The following is a 17,441-nucleotide window of genomic DNA, read 5'->3' as shown; positions in this document are numbered from 1 at the left end:
CTTTCATGAATCACATACCTCACAAAAATCTTCGTTACTCGAACTACTGCAATACAGCGAGCGCCAATACTGCCAGCTAAATAAAAGATTCTAACTACTGAAGGCACTAGTTCGCAAATGAAAGATTTTGATAGAGAACAAACAATGTATTTACCTTAATAGTGTTCAAAAGTCATAATATATCTATCAATTCATGACATCCACCTTTACAAATTTCCTTTTTTCTGGCGGACACACGTCCAGATCGTCCGCTCAAAACTCCGCCATCTCTCTCCCGACATCCACCACTGCTGGCGGCTCACCTCCAACTGCGCAACGCTACGCGCTGTTCACATCCAACTGCCCAACACAATAGCGAATATTCCAACAATGCCAACCAGCCACAGACTGCACACAGCACAGTCAGTGATTTTCATACAGAGTGCTACGTGGCGTTACTAACATAAAAACCGTAACAGCCTACTTACATTTTAATGACGATCAGAATAAGTAAAGAGAGAACTGAGTACGTTCACTTTTGCTCAGTTGTTTGAATATCAAATAACGTAGAAGAGGTTATCCAGCACTGTAATTCATAATTTTTCTAAGGGGACGTCAACTTCTTACTAAGAAGACCACTGAAACGACCGAACGTTTAACTCGCGAATACTTGTGGGACTGTGACTGTCAGCACGTGAAAATTAGTCGGAACAGACTTGCAAAAATTCTGACTGCTTTTTGGGTGAAACTATGTTGTACAGACAGTGAACTTTGAATGATAGAGCATTACCATATTAAATACGGACTTGATAGCCATTTCATGTGTTTCCATATGAATGAAAAGCATCATCATCATCATTTAAGACCGATTATGCCTTTCAGCGTTCAGTCTGGAGCATAGCCCCCTTATAAAATTACTCCATGATCCCCTATTCAGTGCTAACATTCTACATTTACATCTACATTTATACTCCGCAAGCCACCCAACGGTGTGTGGCGGAGGGCACTTTACGTGCCACTGTCATTACCTCCCTTTCCTGTTCCAGTCGCGTATGGTTCGCGGGAAGAACGACTGTCTGAAAGCCTCCGTGCGCGCTCTAATCTCTCTAATTTTACATTCGTGATCTCCTCGGGAGGTATAAGTAGGGGGAAGCAATATATTCGATACCTCATCCAGAAACGCACCCTCTCGAAACCTGGCGAGCAAGCTACACCGCGATGCAGAGCGCCTCTCTTGCAGAGTCTGCCACTTGAGTTTATTAAACATCTCCGTAACGCTATCACGGTTACCAAATAACCCTGTGACGAAACGCGCCGCTCTTCTTTGGATCTTCTCCGTCAGACCGATCTGGTACGGATCCCACACTGATGAGCAATACTCAAGTATAGGTCGAACGAGTGTTTTGTAAGCCACCTCCTTTGTTGATGGACTACATTTTCTAAGCACTCTCCCAATGAATCTCAACCTGGTACCCGCCTTACCAACAATTAATTTTCTATGATCATTCCACTTCAAATCGTTCCGCACGCATACTCCCAGATATTTTACAGAAGTAACTGCTACCAGTGTTTGTTCCGCTATCATATAATCATACAATAAAGGATCCTTCTTTCTATGTATTCGCAATACATTACATTTGTCTATGTTAAGGGTCAGTTGCCACTCCCTGCACCAAGTGCCTATCCGCTGCAGATCTTCCTGCATTTCGCTACAATTTTCTAATGCTCAAACTTCTCTGTATACTACAGCATCATCCGCGAAAAGCCGCATGGAACTTCCGACACTATCTACTAGGTCATTTATATATATTGTGAAAAGCAATGGGCCCATAACACTCCCCTGTGGCACGCCAGAGGTAGGTTACTTTAACGTCTGTAGACGTCTCTCCATTGATAACAACATGCTGTGTTCTGTTTGCTAAAAACTCTTCAATCCAGCCACACAGCTGGTCTGATATTCCGTAGGCTCTTACTTTGTTTATCAGGCGACAGTGCGGAACTGTATCGAACGCCTTCCGGAAGTCAAGGAAAATAGCATCTACCTGGGAGCCTGTATCTAATATTTTCTGGGTCTCATGAACAAATAAAGCGAGTTGGGTCTCACACGATCGCTGTTTCCGGAATCCATGTTGATTCCTACATAGTAGATTCTGGGTTTCCAAAAACGACATGATACTCGAGCAAAAAACATGTTCTAAAATTCTACAACAGATCGACGTCAGAGATATAGGTCTATAGTTTTGCGCATCTGCTCGACGACCCTTCTTGAAGACTGGGACTATCTGTGCTCTTTTCCAATCATTTGGAACCCTCCGTTCCTCTAGAGACTTGCGGTACACGGCTGTTAGAAGGGGGGGCAAGTTCTTTCGCGTACTCTGTGTAGAATCGAATTGGTATCCCGTCAGGTCCAGTGGACATTGCTGCCTCTTCTGATGTTAAACCTATTACTTCAAAATCATTCTTAACCGAACCAGGTACCTTCTCCTTGGTCTGTCCCGACTCCTCCTACTCTCTACTGCTGAACCCATGAGTCTCTTGGGTAACCTTGCTTCTCCCATTCGTGTAACATGACCCCACCATCTAAGCCTGTTCGTCCTGACTGCTACATCTATAGAGTTCATTCCCAGTTTTTCTTTGATTTCCTCATTGTGAACACCCTCCTGCCACTGTTCCCATCTACTAGTACCTGCAATCATCCTAGCTACTTTCATATCCGTAACCTCAACCTTATTGATAAGGTAACCTGAATCCACCCAGCTTTCGCTCCCATACAACAAAGTTGGTCGAAAGATTGAACGGTGCACAGATAACTTAGTCTTGGTACTGACTTCCTTCTTGCAGAAGAGAGTAGATCGTAGCTGAGCGCTCACTGCATTAGTTTTGTTACACCTCACTTCCAGTTCTTTCTCTACATTGCCATCCTGTGAGAATATGCATCCTAAGTACTTGAAAACGCCCACCTGTTCTAACTTTGTTCCTCCTATTTGGCACTCAATCCGGGGTCGACAGAAGCGTCCGATCCCACGCGTCGGGTGTTGTCGTGTGTGACGTCATGACGGTGCGGAGTTTGGTTTGAGTGTGGCTGTCTCCAGTTCTGTTTTAATTTTATTTACTTTTCTGATCTGTTCGTTCTATCTCGTGAGATTTTTTTTAAAATTTAAAAACACTTATTACTTATTTTAACTATCTGTTTCCTCCAATTTCAGTTTTAGTTTATTAAATTTATCTTTCTGATCTGTTCGTTCTATCCCGTGAGATTTTTTTTTAAAAGACAAAAAACACTAATCAGCTACTGAAGCATCTTTATCTTCTATGGGTTGCAGGGGTCACGACCCCTGGGGAGGTGGGTGGGTATTCATGCATGGCTGTCTTCACTTACACGTTGCAGCTACGCAAGGCGTCTAAATTTGTTTATATTTCGTTTGCCCCCCACCCAAAACACCCCATTTCCCGCGCTTGTCCCGTTAGTGTCATTAGGCTTCTTGTGGAAAGTGTGTGTGTTTGTTTTTGTTTCCGCCATATTTGTGACGTCATGGGTCAAAGCAGACGGGCGGGATCGGACGCTTCCGTATTTCCTCAATCCGTTTATATTTCTTTCCCACTGACATTCCTTTCGTTTTGGAGATGCTAATCTTCATACCATAGTCCTTACATTTCTCATCTAGCTCTGAAATATCACTTTGCAAACTTTCAATCGAATCTGCCACCACAACTAAGTCATCCGCGTATGCAAGACTGCTTATTTTGTGTTCACATATCTTAATCTCACCCAGCCAGTCTATTGTTTTCAACACATGATCCATAAATAATATGAACAACAGTGGAGACACGTTGCAGCCTTGTCTTACCCCTGAAACTACTCTGAACCATGAACTCAATTTACCGTCAACTCTAACTGCTGCCTGACTATCTATGTATAGACCCTTAATTGCTTGCAAAAGTTTGCCTCCTATTCCATATCTCGTAGAACAGACAGTAACTTCCTCCTTGGAACCCGGTCATATGCCTTTTCTAGATCTATAAAGCATAGATGCAATTCCCTGTTCCACTCGTAACACTTCTCCGTTATTTGCCGTAAGTTAAAGATCTGGTCCTGAAAACCTCTAAGAGGCCTAAACCCACACTTATATTCATCCAATTTGTCCTCTACTAATACTCGCACTTTACTTTCAACAATACCTGAGAAGATTTTACCCACAACGCTGATTAAAGAGATACCTCTGTAGTTGTTACGATCTTTTCTGTTTCCATGTGTAAAGATTGATGTGATTACTGCTTTCGTCCAGTCTGATGGAACCTGTCCCGACTCCCACGCCATTTCAATTATCCTGTGTAGCCATTTAAGACCTGACATTCCACTGTATTTGATGAGTTCCGACTTAATTTCATCCACCCCAGCTGCTTTATTGCACTGCAATCTATTGATCATTTTCTTCACTTCCTCAAATGTGATCCTATTTCCATCATCATACCTATCCCATTCTACCTCGAAATCTGAAACATTACTGATCGCATTTTCACCGACATTGAGCAACTCTTCAAAATATTCCCTCCATCTGCCCAAGGCATCCACAGGATTCACCAGCAGTTTTCCTGACCTGTCCAAAATACTTGTCAGTTCCTTCTTAACTCCCTTTCGAAGACTGCTAATTACACTCCAGAATGGTTTTCCAGCAGTTTGACCCATAGTCTCCAACCTGTTTCCAAACTCTTCCCAAGATTTCTTCTTGGATGCTGCAATTATCTGTTTGGCATTGTTTCTTTCTTCAACATACCTTTCTCTGTCTACCTGAGTTCTAGTATGTAGCCATTTTTGATACGCCTTCTTTTTCCTTTTACAGGCTACCTTGACTGTGTCATTCCACCAAGCTGTTTGCTTCATCCTACTTTTACACACTACTGTTCCAAGACACTCTTTAGCCACTTCTAGTACTGTGTCCCTGTACCTTGTACATTCCTTTTCCAATGACTGTAATTGACTACATTCAACTAACTGGTACCTTTCTGAGATCGCTGTTATGTACTTGTGCCTGATTTCCTTATCCTGAAGTTTCTCCACTCTTATCGTCCTACATATGGACCTGACCACCTGCACTTTTGGCCTCACAATCCCAATTTCGCTGCAGATTAAATAATGATCAGTGTCATCAAAGAATCCCCTGAATACACAATGAAAAGCAGATTCAATCTAATTTTAAATGCTTTCTGTAAGTAGACTGCATCTTCCGAACGCCTGATTTTTTAAAAATGAACTTTCAGGAACTGACTTTCAACACGAATTACGGGGCCTCTGTGTGGTAGGTATTAGGTAGTGTTTTCATCAACACTGCTTTACACTGTGTAGCACGTATCTGCTACTATAGAGTGAAGGGACGTCGGAAAGAAGCATATCTAGGTGAAAGAGAGAATGCAGAGACCGACCCCGCCCCGCCGCACTGTCACTGAAGATGCTCAGAGTTACGATCACAAATGTAGCAACAATAATTGGTTGTCTTGTGTGCATAAGCACTGCACGTGGCAGCGCCCTTCACTTACTAATGGATTCAACACACACATAGAAACATCCGCCCGATTCTTCATAATGTTTATGACCACATTGCAATAAAGTTTATAACATTAGTGGAAGCATTACGACCTTCCACACTACGCGGTGTGCTTTCTCAAAAGGCACTGTCTCGCTATGAAGGCGGCTTTTGTCTCACTCCAGTCTGTGCTGGCGGTAAATCCTACGAGGATCACTCCAAAGGAAATGCGCACTATTTTTTTTTTAATCCATCTTTTATACGACATGTTTGAAAGTTTTACAGTGTGTAGGTACATCCTTTAGAAACAATATTTTCATTTCTCCACGTAATTTCCATCCCTCTCAACTGCCTTTCGCCATCTTGGAACCAGCGCCCGTATACCCGCACGGTAAAATTCTGGACCAACTTGTAGGAGCCACTGTTTGGCAGCATGCACAAGGGAGTCATCATCTTCAAACCTGGTTCCACGAAGAGAGTCTTTCAATTTCTCAAAGAGATGTTAGTCACATGGAGCCAGGTCAGGACTGTAAGGCGGGTGTTTCAGTGTTGTCCATTCGAGTTTTGTGATCGCTTCCATGGTTTTTTGACTGACATGTGACCGTACATTTTAGTGCAACAGCAAAACATCCTGCTTTTGCCGATGTAGTCGAACACGACTCAGTCGAGCTTGAAGTTTCTTAAGTGTCGTCACATATGCATCAGAATTTATGGTGGTTCCACTTGGCATGATGTCCACAAGCAAGAGTCCTTCGGAATCGAAAAACACCGTAGCCATAACTTTTCCAGCAGAAGGTGTGGTTTTGAATTTTTTTTCTTGCGTAAATTTGCATGATGCCACTCCATTGATTGCCTCTTCGTCTCTGGTGATAAATGATGGAGCAATGTTTCATCACCTATCACAATTCTTCCAAGAAATTCATCTCCACCATTCTCGTACTGTTCCAAAAGGTCGCTGCATACCGTTTTTCTTGTATCTTTGTGAGCCATTGTCAACATCCTGGGAACCCACCTGGCACAAACCTTTCTTAACGCGAAAACTTTCAGTATTCTGCAAACACTTCCTTCCCCTATCCCAGCGTAGCGTGACAATTCGTTCACTGTGATGCCTCTGTCAGCAGTCACGAATTCGTTAACTCTCTGCACATAGTCTGGAGTGTGTGCAGTACGAGGCCTGCCGCTCCGAGGACAATCCTCAATATTGCCGTGCCCGCTTTCATCACGTAACCTGCTTTCCCACCGACTAACTGCACTGCGATCGACAGCAGCATCACCATAAACCTTTTTCAACCTCTTGTGGATGTTTCCCACTGTCTCATTTTCACAGCACAGGAATTCTTGACGAACGTGAAGTGTAGCAGCCATCTTGAAGAAATGCTGTAACGGCGCCACTCACGGGAACAGGTTGAACTAAGTTTGAAAAAAAGCGGGAAGGATGTATCTACACACTGTAAAACGTTCACACATGCAGAATGAAAACTGTATTTTTACAAAAACAGTGTGCATTTCTTTTGGAGAGACCCTCGTTGTTCCGGCGACACTGGCTCACTTCAGATGACTAGAGCTGTCACGCTACTGAAATGTTGAAGTGCTGATTAGGGTGGGATAACTGTACACACAATTATCTTGTCTGCTTGATTTGACGGACCGACCAGCTTCGTCCACAGCGAAAAAGGGAAGGAAATGATCGTACGGCGTTGGTGGCCGGGAAGCCCCGCCTGTGGTAGTTCGGCCTCCGAGTTGCAAGTCTTTTCTGGTGACGCCACAGTGGTCGACTTGCGTGTCGATGATGATGAATTGATGGTGAGGACAATACAGCATCCAGTCCCCGAATGGAGAAAATCTTCGACCCCCTGCACAGTAGTCAGACGTGCTGACCACTTAGTTACAGAGGGGGACCGTCCACAGTGCTGACTAGGTGCTTAATCGATGGATCGGCTGTGGACCTGTATTTGTTTATGGCTGGACGCTCGTTGCTGTGGCCCGGATCGGTTGCATACATCCTATTGTGTTCCCCCCAGTTGTCTAGAAAGCACTGATCCCAAACCGTAATGCGCGTGTGGTAATCTGTTGCGTCTTGTGGCGGGCCCCGTTGCAACCTGTAAAGGGCGCACGAAATAAATTGGCCTGTGGCTGTGCAGGCGATGCAGTGGACGAGGGAGTGACGGTAGTGGTGGGGGCTCCATTGTGAACAACCACTACGCGGCAGGGGATACGGAGTGTGGCAGCTGAAGCCTACGCAGAACTGTGTGCCTCGCATAACTTGTAAGCTATAGCTAGGGAGCCTGCATATGATCATATTAACAGAATATGTCAAATACCAATAATTGCACAGATTCAGGCGTCAGTCTACAATTTCTCACTTGAGTACTAAAAAAGAAACAATCCCATAAATAAAGGATCAACAAAAGCAAATCGAGATGAATCATGCACTGCCAGAAGGAAACCCCATAAAACGAAACAGGGATGTAAAATGTACCTAAGCTTGTGACGGTACCTAACGGTTAATGCTAGTGGTATGCTCTTCTGAACACCATCCCATACTAGCAGTTCCGTCTTTACCTGTCGTTACTCATACTTTAGGTACTTAGGCCATGCACAACCCTGTTTAAAATGGTTCAAATAGCTCTAAGCACTATGGGACTTAACATCTGAGGTCATCAGACCCCTAGACTTAGAACTATTTAAACGTAACTAACCTAAGGACATCACACACATCCATGCCCGAGGCAGGATTCGAACCTGCGACCCTAGCGGTCGCGCAGTTCCAAACTGTAGCGCCTAGAACCGCTCGGCCACCCTGGCCGGCGGTGGAATTCCAGCTCGCCCTGAAATTTTCTACTTACGATGCTCCCTTCCTGTTATTTTGATGCTGACAGGGTTTGTGAGTGTGACATTCAGTTCTGCAATAAGTTTTGCTGCTCTTTGCGACTTATCGGATGATCCAGAATGAGATTTTCACTCAGCAGCGGAGTGTGTGCTGATATGAAACATCCTGGCAGTTTAAGACTGTGTGCCGGACTGAGACTCGAACTCGGGACGTTTGCCTTTCGCGGGCAAGTGCTCTACCATCTGAGCTACCCAAGCACGGCTCACGCCCCCTCCTCACAGCTTTACATCTGCCAGTATCTCGCCTCCTACCTTCCAAACTTTACAGAAGCTCTCCTGCGAACCTTGCAGAACTAGCACTCCTGAAAGAAAGGATATTGCGGAGACATGGCTTGGCCACAGCCTGGGGAATGTTTCCAGAATAAGCATCCCCCAGGCTGTGGCTAAGCCATGTCTCCGCAATATCCTTTCTTTCAGGAGTGCTAGTTCTGCAAGGTTTGCAGGAGAGCTTCTGTAAAATTTGGAAGGTATGAGGCGAGGTACTGGCGGAAGTAGAACTGTGAGGACGGAGCATGAGTCACGCTTGGGTAGCTCAAATGGTATGTCACTTGCCCGCAAAAGGCAACGGTCCCGAGTTCGAGTCTCGGTCCGGCACACAGTTTCAATCTGCCAGGAAGTTTCTTATCGGATGATGTTTTCCCACTTTCCCTGTAAGCCGTGCAGATATTCCGTACGGTGTCCCAAATACTTTGGCTACCTTCGTTACCGAAGAACCCACCACACGAGCACCAGCAATTTGCCCGTGTTCGAATTCACTTAGTTCCGACACAATGCAGAACATAGATCTGACCACAACTGACATTTGAAACGTATTGAGGACATCGCACAGATGCTGGTCGTGGTCAAACACAACTTCGCAACCTGCAGGCTTAGCTGGGATTTGCATATTTGTGCAAGCATGTACTTATCGAGGTGTTCCATACTTTTGTCCATTCCCTCTATGCCATGCTCTGTCACGGTAATCGCAATCTGGCAGCCTGTCTTGTTGTGCGGGACAGCAGAAAACGACCGCTGAGTAAAATATTGAGGACAATATAAACAGATTTGTGGAGGTATTTTCATTCCAAGCAGCTAAGGAAAGATGGAAAACAGAACAAATCAGGAGAATATAAACAGATGTTTTAGATCTAGCGGTGTTGCCAATCTTTCAGAAAATCATCAAGACAGTGCTGGAAGAATGTTCAGATCTGTTTCAGAGAACGAGAAGCACCGCTTCTTCCCTGGCATGGACGGTCGCGTCACGTTCCACACAGTGAATATATGTGGGTTATGCCTGGTCGCTACTTGTTCATCACATTCCCCTAATAAGTGCTAATGATGCTTTGTAGACTTGCATATCCTCCTCAATTCTTGAGCGTAAAATTTTTGAATGAAAAGTTGTTACTGGTGGTAAAAACTGGTGTGATTCACTAAAATATTAGAACATCTTCAAATTCAATACTATACATGTTACAAAATAACAAACATGTGCTATACTAAGAAAATATCCTGAAAAATTATAGGATGAATGCCTCTTGAATCTGAAACCACAAGTTGGTAGCGACTGTATGTGTATTGTTGTGATGAAATTCTCAAATCACTTTTTCAGTAGTGTAGCGTATATTTGCATATTCCAACATGTTCTAAACAAATCAATGTCCAAAATTACTGAAATCAAACATAAATTACTTTTATTTGTCGAAAACATGCTGACACTGCAATAAACAGTTTTACTTAAGCAGATACTGCCATCTGCTGGAAACAAGCAGAAACGAAAACGCTCCGAAATCGCATGGCCTGACGCATGAACTGCAGTCAGGCACAGCGCGTTTGATTTACTCCCTGTGGTAGAAAAAAATATCATTTGGATGCAGCATACGAGGCCTGTTCAGAAAGTAAGCTCCGATTGATTGCCCAATTGAAACCACAGTGAACATCAGAAATGTTTTACTTGTAACAATTAGCTACACCTTTCAGCTACTTCTCTACGTAGTCGCCATTCTGACTTAGACTTTTGTCATAGCGTTGTACCAACTTTTCAATAGCCTCATCATAGAAGGCAGCCGCCAGTGCTTTCCGCCAATTCTCCACGCTGGCCTACACCTCGTTGTCTGTGTCAAAATGTTGTCTTCAAAGACAGCGGTTCATGTGACCAGAGATGAAACTCAGGGGGAGACAATTGCGGACTGTATTGTGGGTAATCTCACATTTCCATTTGAAAACGATGCAGGAGCATCTTCATTGTCCCTGCAGAATGCGGCTGAGAATTGTCTTGAAGAAGAAACAGCACGACAGTTATGTGATGTTAGCTGCATAGCTTCAGGCGAAATTTCTCACCAGGCCCTCGTACTTGGCGGCAGACACTATTTTCTAGACATCTTTACGCACTCACTGCGAGCTCAGAAATGAGAAGAGCGACGTGATGCTAACTGGGGTTATACTAGAGACACTACCCAACACATCTGTGCAAAGCTTTATCGGATTTTCATAGTCGTTTCCATTTCGCGACCGATCGGAGCTTACTTTCTGAACGCCCCTCGTACATGCTACAGAATGAGTGAGGAGGATGTAAACCGAGTAGAGGTAGATTCCACAGGAACATACGCAGCCTCTCTTAGGTTGAAAGCTATGGCTTTTTAGGGATTTCGAAATCCTCTCCTCACCCGATTTAATAGGAGTAGGTTTTAAATTTGAATTTTTATTGATAACATTTCATTCAGTCAGTAACAGTTACCACATACACTGAAGAGCCAAAAAAAAAAATGGTACACCTGCCTAATGTGATTTAGGGCCCTAGCGGGCACGCAGAAGTGCCGCAACACGACGTGGCATGGACTCGACTAATGTCTGAAGTAATGCTAGAGGGAACCGATACAGTGCAGGGGTGTTCAGAAATCCGTAAGAGTACAAGGGGATGGAAATCTTCTCTGAACAGCACGTTGCAAGGCCTCCCGGATATGCTCAATAATGTTCATGTCTGAGGAGGAGGAGGATATTAGTGTTTAACGTCCCGTCGACAACGAGGTCATTAGAGACGGAGCGCAAGCTCCTGTTAGGGAAGGATGGGGAAGGAAGTCGGCCGTGCCCTTTCAAAGGAACCATCCCGGCATTTGCCTGAAGCGATTTAGGGAAATAACGGAAAACCTAAATCAGGATGGCCGGAGACGGGATTGAACCGTCGTCCTCCCGAATGCGAGTCCAGTGTGCTAACCACTGCGCCACCTCGCTCGGTCATGTCTGGAGAGTTGGGTGGCCAGCGGAATAGTTTAAACTTAGAAGAGTGTTCCTGGAGCCACTCTGTAACAATTCTGGACGTGTGGGGTGTCTCATTGTCCTGCTGGAATTTCCCAAGTTCTTCAGAATGCACAATGGACATGAATGGCTGCAGATGATCAGACAGGATGCTTACGTACGTGTCACCTGTGAGAGTCGTATCTAGACGTGTCAGGAGTCCCATATCACTCCAACTGCACACGGAACACGCCATTACAGAGCCTCCACCATCTTGAACATCCCTGCTGACATGCAAGCTCCATGGATTGATGAGGTTATCCCCATACCCGTGCACGTCCATCAGCTCGATACAATTTGAAACGAGACTCGTCCGACCAGACAACATGTTTCCAGTCATCAACAGTCCAGTGTCGATGTTGACAGGCCCAAGCGAGGAGTAAAGCTTTGTTTCGTACACTCATCAAGGGTACTGGAGTGAGCCTTCGGCTCAGAAAGCCCATATGGATGATGTTTCGTTCAATGGTTCGCACGCTGACACTTGTTGATGGTCCAGCAGTGAAATCTGCAGCAATTTGCGACACGGTTGCGCTTCAGTGACGTTGGACAATTCTCTTCAGTCGTCGTTGTTGCCGTTCTTGCAGGATCTTTTTCCGGCCGCAGCGATGTCGGAGATCTGATGTTCTACCCGATTCCTGATATTGACGGTAACCTCGTGATATGATCATACGGGAAAATTCCCACTTCATAGCTGCCTCGGAGATGCTGTGTCCCATCGTTCGAGCTCTGACGTTAAAACTCATTTAAATCTTGATAACGTGCCATTGTAGCAGCAGCAGCCGGTCTAACTTCTGCACCAGACACTTGTTGTCTTATATACAGGGTGAAAAGTATTTAAACCGACAAACTCTGGGAGGTTGTAGGGGACATCAAAACAAATACTTTTCCCCAGTGTCATTTTTTACTATGAGGAATATTTAAACCGGTAGAGGAAGATTTCTCTGGTGGCAAATTAACTAAACCAACGAACAAGAGGCAACATATTAACACAACCCAATTTCAATTACAGTAGATTTTCAAAAATGCCTTCATTGACAAGTAAACGAAGGTTAAACCGTCGGATCATCTTCTGTTTGACACGGGCAAAAATCCCAGGATTATCGTGTATTGTTCCTGCTGCTTCTACTATCCGGGCAACCAAATCCTCTTCTGATGCAACAGGAGTTGCATAAACAAGGTTGTGCATCTCTTCCCACAGAAAAAAGTCCAGAACCTCATGCGTTGTCTTGTAGGGAGCGGGACGTCTTCCACCAATTCTGGCAATGCTCTGGCGAGAAAATTGTAATAGTGCATGCCATTTCATGGCCTAGGTAGCAGATACGGCCCAACTGAACCGTCCTCAACAAAACCGACCCGCACATTAACGAACAACCGCACTTGATGAGCGCTAGTAACTGTGGCATTTGGGTTATGCTCACTCCGAACAAGCGAATTGAGCATGTTGAAGACTCCATCACGCCAGAACGTTGCTTCATCGGTAAACAACACAGAGGATGGAAATGTAGGATACATTTCACACTGTTCCAGGTACCACCGCGGAAACTGTGCTCTGGGTGGATAATCAACTCGTTCCAGGTTGTGGACACGCTGTAAGTGAAATGGACGTAAAAATTGCTCTCTAAGGACTGTTCGTACATTCGTCTGATTCGTTCCCATGTTAAGTGCAATTGCACGAGTTCTGATTGAAGGATCCCGCTGCAAATGCCGCAAGACAGCTTCCTCAAAGTGCAGCGTTCTTACCGTGCGACGGCGTCCCTGTCCAGGTAATCTGCTAAATGACGCGGTCCCACGCAGATGTTGGTACACAGCAGCAAAGGTCGTATGATGCGGGATACGGCGATTAGGATATTGTTGTTGATAAACCCGTTGTGCAGCTCGTCCGTTGTGGTGCGCTATGTAGTATCCACCAACCATATCAGTGTACTCAATCCAGGTGTATCGCTCCATTAGTAAACAGAGACAATGCACTACTACACTGGTGGACAGCAGTTGCCTACAACTGAAGAGCGTAATACGCCCTCTAACAACTGAAGATCGTAATAAGGCCTCTAACAACTGAAGAGCGTAATATGGCCTCCACCGGTTTAAATAATCCTCATAGGAAAAAATAACATTAGGGAAAAATATCTGTTTTCATGTCACCTACAACCTCCCAGAGTTTATCGGTTTAAATACTTTTCATCCTGTAGGCGTTGCCGACCGCAGCGCCGTATTCTACATGTTGACATATCTCTGTATTTGAATACGCATGCTTATACCAGTTTCTTTGGCGCTTCAGTGTAACAATGTCAAAAGCGAGCAGGCCTCTGTTACTACGAACACAATTTCGTCCCAGAGTAGTCTCATTTCGAAGCCGCCATCAGCAGCTGCAATTACAAGGACAGATGGCGGTGTCTAGGCAGTAACCAGACGCAGTGTTTGGACTGTTTCACAAGACCAGATGTTTTTGCAAACAACACGTGTGGTGGTTCCGCAACTTGTCATAACTATTGACACCGGTACTGGCTGTATGTCTCAGTCGACCGCCGCCCCCAGAATCCATTAGGGCCAATAGCCGCAGCTCTGGCACGAGCCACCGTTCGCGGCTCTAGGCGGCGGTGGCCCGTTAACGAATCGGACCGTCGTGACTGGTCTCCGTGAGGGGTCGCCGCGAAGCAATTTGCGCGGCTGACGGGCGACCAGCCGGGCATTAGTCAGCAGCAGCAGCATAGGCAGCGCTCGCGTGCTGTACCGCGCGGCTCTGCGCGGCCACGGAGCCGCCGCCCCCGCCCCCGCCGCCGCCCCCGCCGCCGCCCCCGCCTGCGCTGCGGGGCACGCTTTCTCCGGCCGCCTAAGCGCCCTTCTTTCTCCAGGTCAGCTCTCCGGAAGCTGCGAGTCACCGGAGAGATCTCCATCGACGCGCGCTACTGCAACTGGAGCCTTCGCGAGGCGTTCGCGTCTTTCACAGCACTCTACCCTTCTCGACGATTGGGATAAATAGTTGTGAACTGCATTATACATTTCATTTCCATATTTTTCCGGATCAGCTCTGCCCGAGACAGCTTGAGTGCTCTCAGTAAGGAAAGTGGCAAATGACTGTAATTTTAATACATCCCCGTATTAAAAAAATGCAATGTCAATTGTAGCACAAAGCAGTTAGACCGGAAGAGGAACTACCTTGTTGCAGGGATTGGCAGTTGACTCTCCACATGAGCAAATGTAACATATTGCAGATAAATTAAATCGCTCAAAAGAGGAAAGGCCGCTGCACCTGATGGGATACCGGTTCGATTTTACACAGAGTACGCGAAGGAACTTCCTCCCATTCTTGTAGCGGTGTACAGTAGGTCTCTAGAAGAGCGTAGCGTTCCAAAGGATTGGAAAAGGGCACAGGTCATCCCCATTTTCAAGAAGGGACGTCGAACAGAGGTGCAGAACTATAGACTTATATCTCTAACGTCGATTTGTAGAATTTTGGAACACGTATTGTGTTCGAGTATAATGACTTTTCTGGAGACTAGAAATCTACTCTGTAGGAATCAGCATGGGCTTCGAAAAAGACGGTCGTGTGAAACCCAGCTCGCGCTATTCGTCCACGAGACTCAGAGGGCCATAGACACGGGTTCCGAGGTAGATACCGCGTTTCTTGACTTCCGCAAGGCGTTCGATACAGTTCCCCACAGGCGTTTAATGGACAAAGTAAGAGCATATGGACTATCAGACCAATTGGGTGATTGGACTGAACAGTTCCTAGATAACAGAACGCAGCATGTCATTCTCAATGGAGAGAAGTCTTTCCGAAATAAGAGTGATTTCAGGTGTGCCACAGGGGAGTGTCGTAGGAGCGTTGCTATTCACAATATATATATAAATGACCTTGTGGATAACATCGGAAGTTCACTCATGCTTTTTGCGGATGATGCTGTGGTATATCGAGAGGTTGTAACAATGGAAAATTGTACTGAAATGCAGGAGGATCTGCAGCGAATTGACGCATGGTGCAGGGAATGGCAATTGAATCTCAATGCAGACAAGTGTAATGTGCTGCAAATACATACAAAGAAACATCCCTTATCATTTAGCTACAATATAGCAGGTCAGCAACTGGAAGCAATTAATTCCATAAATTATCTGGGAGTACGCATTAGGAGTGATTTAAAATGGAATGATCATATAAAGTTGATCGGGGTTGGTAGAAGAGCTAGAGAAGATCCAACGGAGAGCAGCGCGCTTCGTTACAGGATCATTTAGTAATCGCGAAAGCGTTACGGAGATGGTAGATAAACTCCAGTGGAAGACTCTGCAGGAGAGACGCTCAGTAGCTCGGTACGGGCTTTTGTTGAAGTTTCGAGAACTTACCTTCACCGAGGAGTCAAGCAGTATATTGCTCCCTCCTACGTATATCTCGCGAAGAGACCATGAGGATAAAATCGGAGAGATTAGAGCCCGCACAGAGGCATACCAACAATCCTCCTTTCCACGAACAATAGGAGACTGGAATAGAAGGGAGAACCGATAGAGGTACTCAAGGTACCCTCCGCCACAAACCGTCAGGTGGCTTGCGGAGTATTGATGTAGATGTAGAACGGCCTTGTTGCAGGGATGGGCAGTTGACTCTCAACATGAGCAAATGTAACTTATTGCAGATATATAAGTAGAAAGATCCATTACTGTAAGACTGCAGAACAATCACTGGAGACTTCCATAAAATATCTAGGACTATGCATAAGGAACCATTTAAAGTAGAACGACCCAAAGAAGGCAGATGTCAGACCTCTTGAAAGAATCCTCAGGAAAGGCTATCGACCACAAAAGCGGTAGCTTGCAAAACTCTCATTCGATCAATACTTTAACATTGCTCGTCAGTCTGAGATCCGTACCAGACATGATTGATGGAGGAAATACAGACAACCCAAAAGAGAGCAGCGCGTTTCCTTACAGGTTCATTTAATAAGTGCGGTGGCGTCACAGAGATAATCGGTCAACTACAGTGGCCGACGTTGCAAGAGAGCCATTCTGCCACACGGTGTGCTAAAATGTTGAATTTCCGAGAGCGTACGTTCCTAGAAGAGTCAACCAGTATGTTGCTTCCTCCTACCAACAGCTCGCCGGCTCGTGTGGCCGAGCGGTTCTAGGCGCTTCACTCTGGAACCGCGCGACCGCTCCGGTCGCAGGTTCGAATCCTGCCTCGGGCATTGATGTGTGTGATGTCATTAGGTTGGTTAGGTTTAAGTAATTCTAAGTTCTAGGGGACTGATGACCTGATATGTTAAGTCCCATAGTGCTCAGAGCCATCTGAACCATTTTGAACCTACAACTCGCGGAAATACCACGAAGGTAACATTAGAGAGATTCCAGCTCACACGCAAGCTTACCAGCAATCATGCTTCCCGTGAAAAATTCGTGACTGGAACTGCAAAAGGAGTGGGGGGGGGGGGGGGGGAGAGTAACTATAACGTCCAAAAAGCAGTGTGTGTGTGTGTTCAGACATGCACTTGTACGTAAAAGCGATGGAGGGGAGGAAGTATCATGTTAGCAAAGGAATACAGTCAACAGAAGAGAGGATGTACATATGTTAAAACAACAACCTAATAACCTATATAACAATTTCAATTAAACAATAACAAAAAACAAAGTTAATAAAAAACAAAAAATACTGAATAAAAGCTTGTAGCGACACTAAATATGGAAGGTGATGGAGAAACGAACTAAGAGATAGAACTGACAATTGTAACAGGAAATAATTAAGAAAATGACGTATCAGTGGTATGAAGAATTTATCTTACTGTAGGGGAATTGTAC

The 17,441-nt window shown here is 45.3% G+C and overlaps 1 protein-coding gene across 1 annotated transcript in view; it reads left to right on the top strand.

The window, feature by feature from the left end:
- Nucleotides 1-17,441, top strand: part of LOC126485059 (uncharacterized) — a 104,870-nt gene that overhangs the window by 75,961 nt on the left and 11,468 nt on the right. Inside the window, exon 2 of the mRNA XM_050108661.1 lies at nt 14,354-14,512. Coding sequence (XP_049964618.1) covers nt 14,354-14,512 — 159 coding nt within the window. The remainder of the gene's footprint in view (nt 1-14,353; nt 14,513-17,441) is intronic.

This window comes from Schistocerca serialis, chromosome 6, assembly GCF_023864345.2.
Source record: "Schistocerca serialis cubense isolate TAMUIC-IGC-003099 chromosome 6, iqSchSeri2.2, whole genome shotgun sequence".
In the NCBI taxonomy this organism is placed as follows: Eukaryota; Metazoa; Arthropoda; class Insecta; order Orthoptera; family Acrididae; genus Schistocerca; species Schistocerca serialis.
This window is presented reverse-complemented; position numbering and strand designations above follow the sequence as displayed.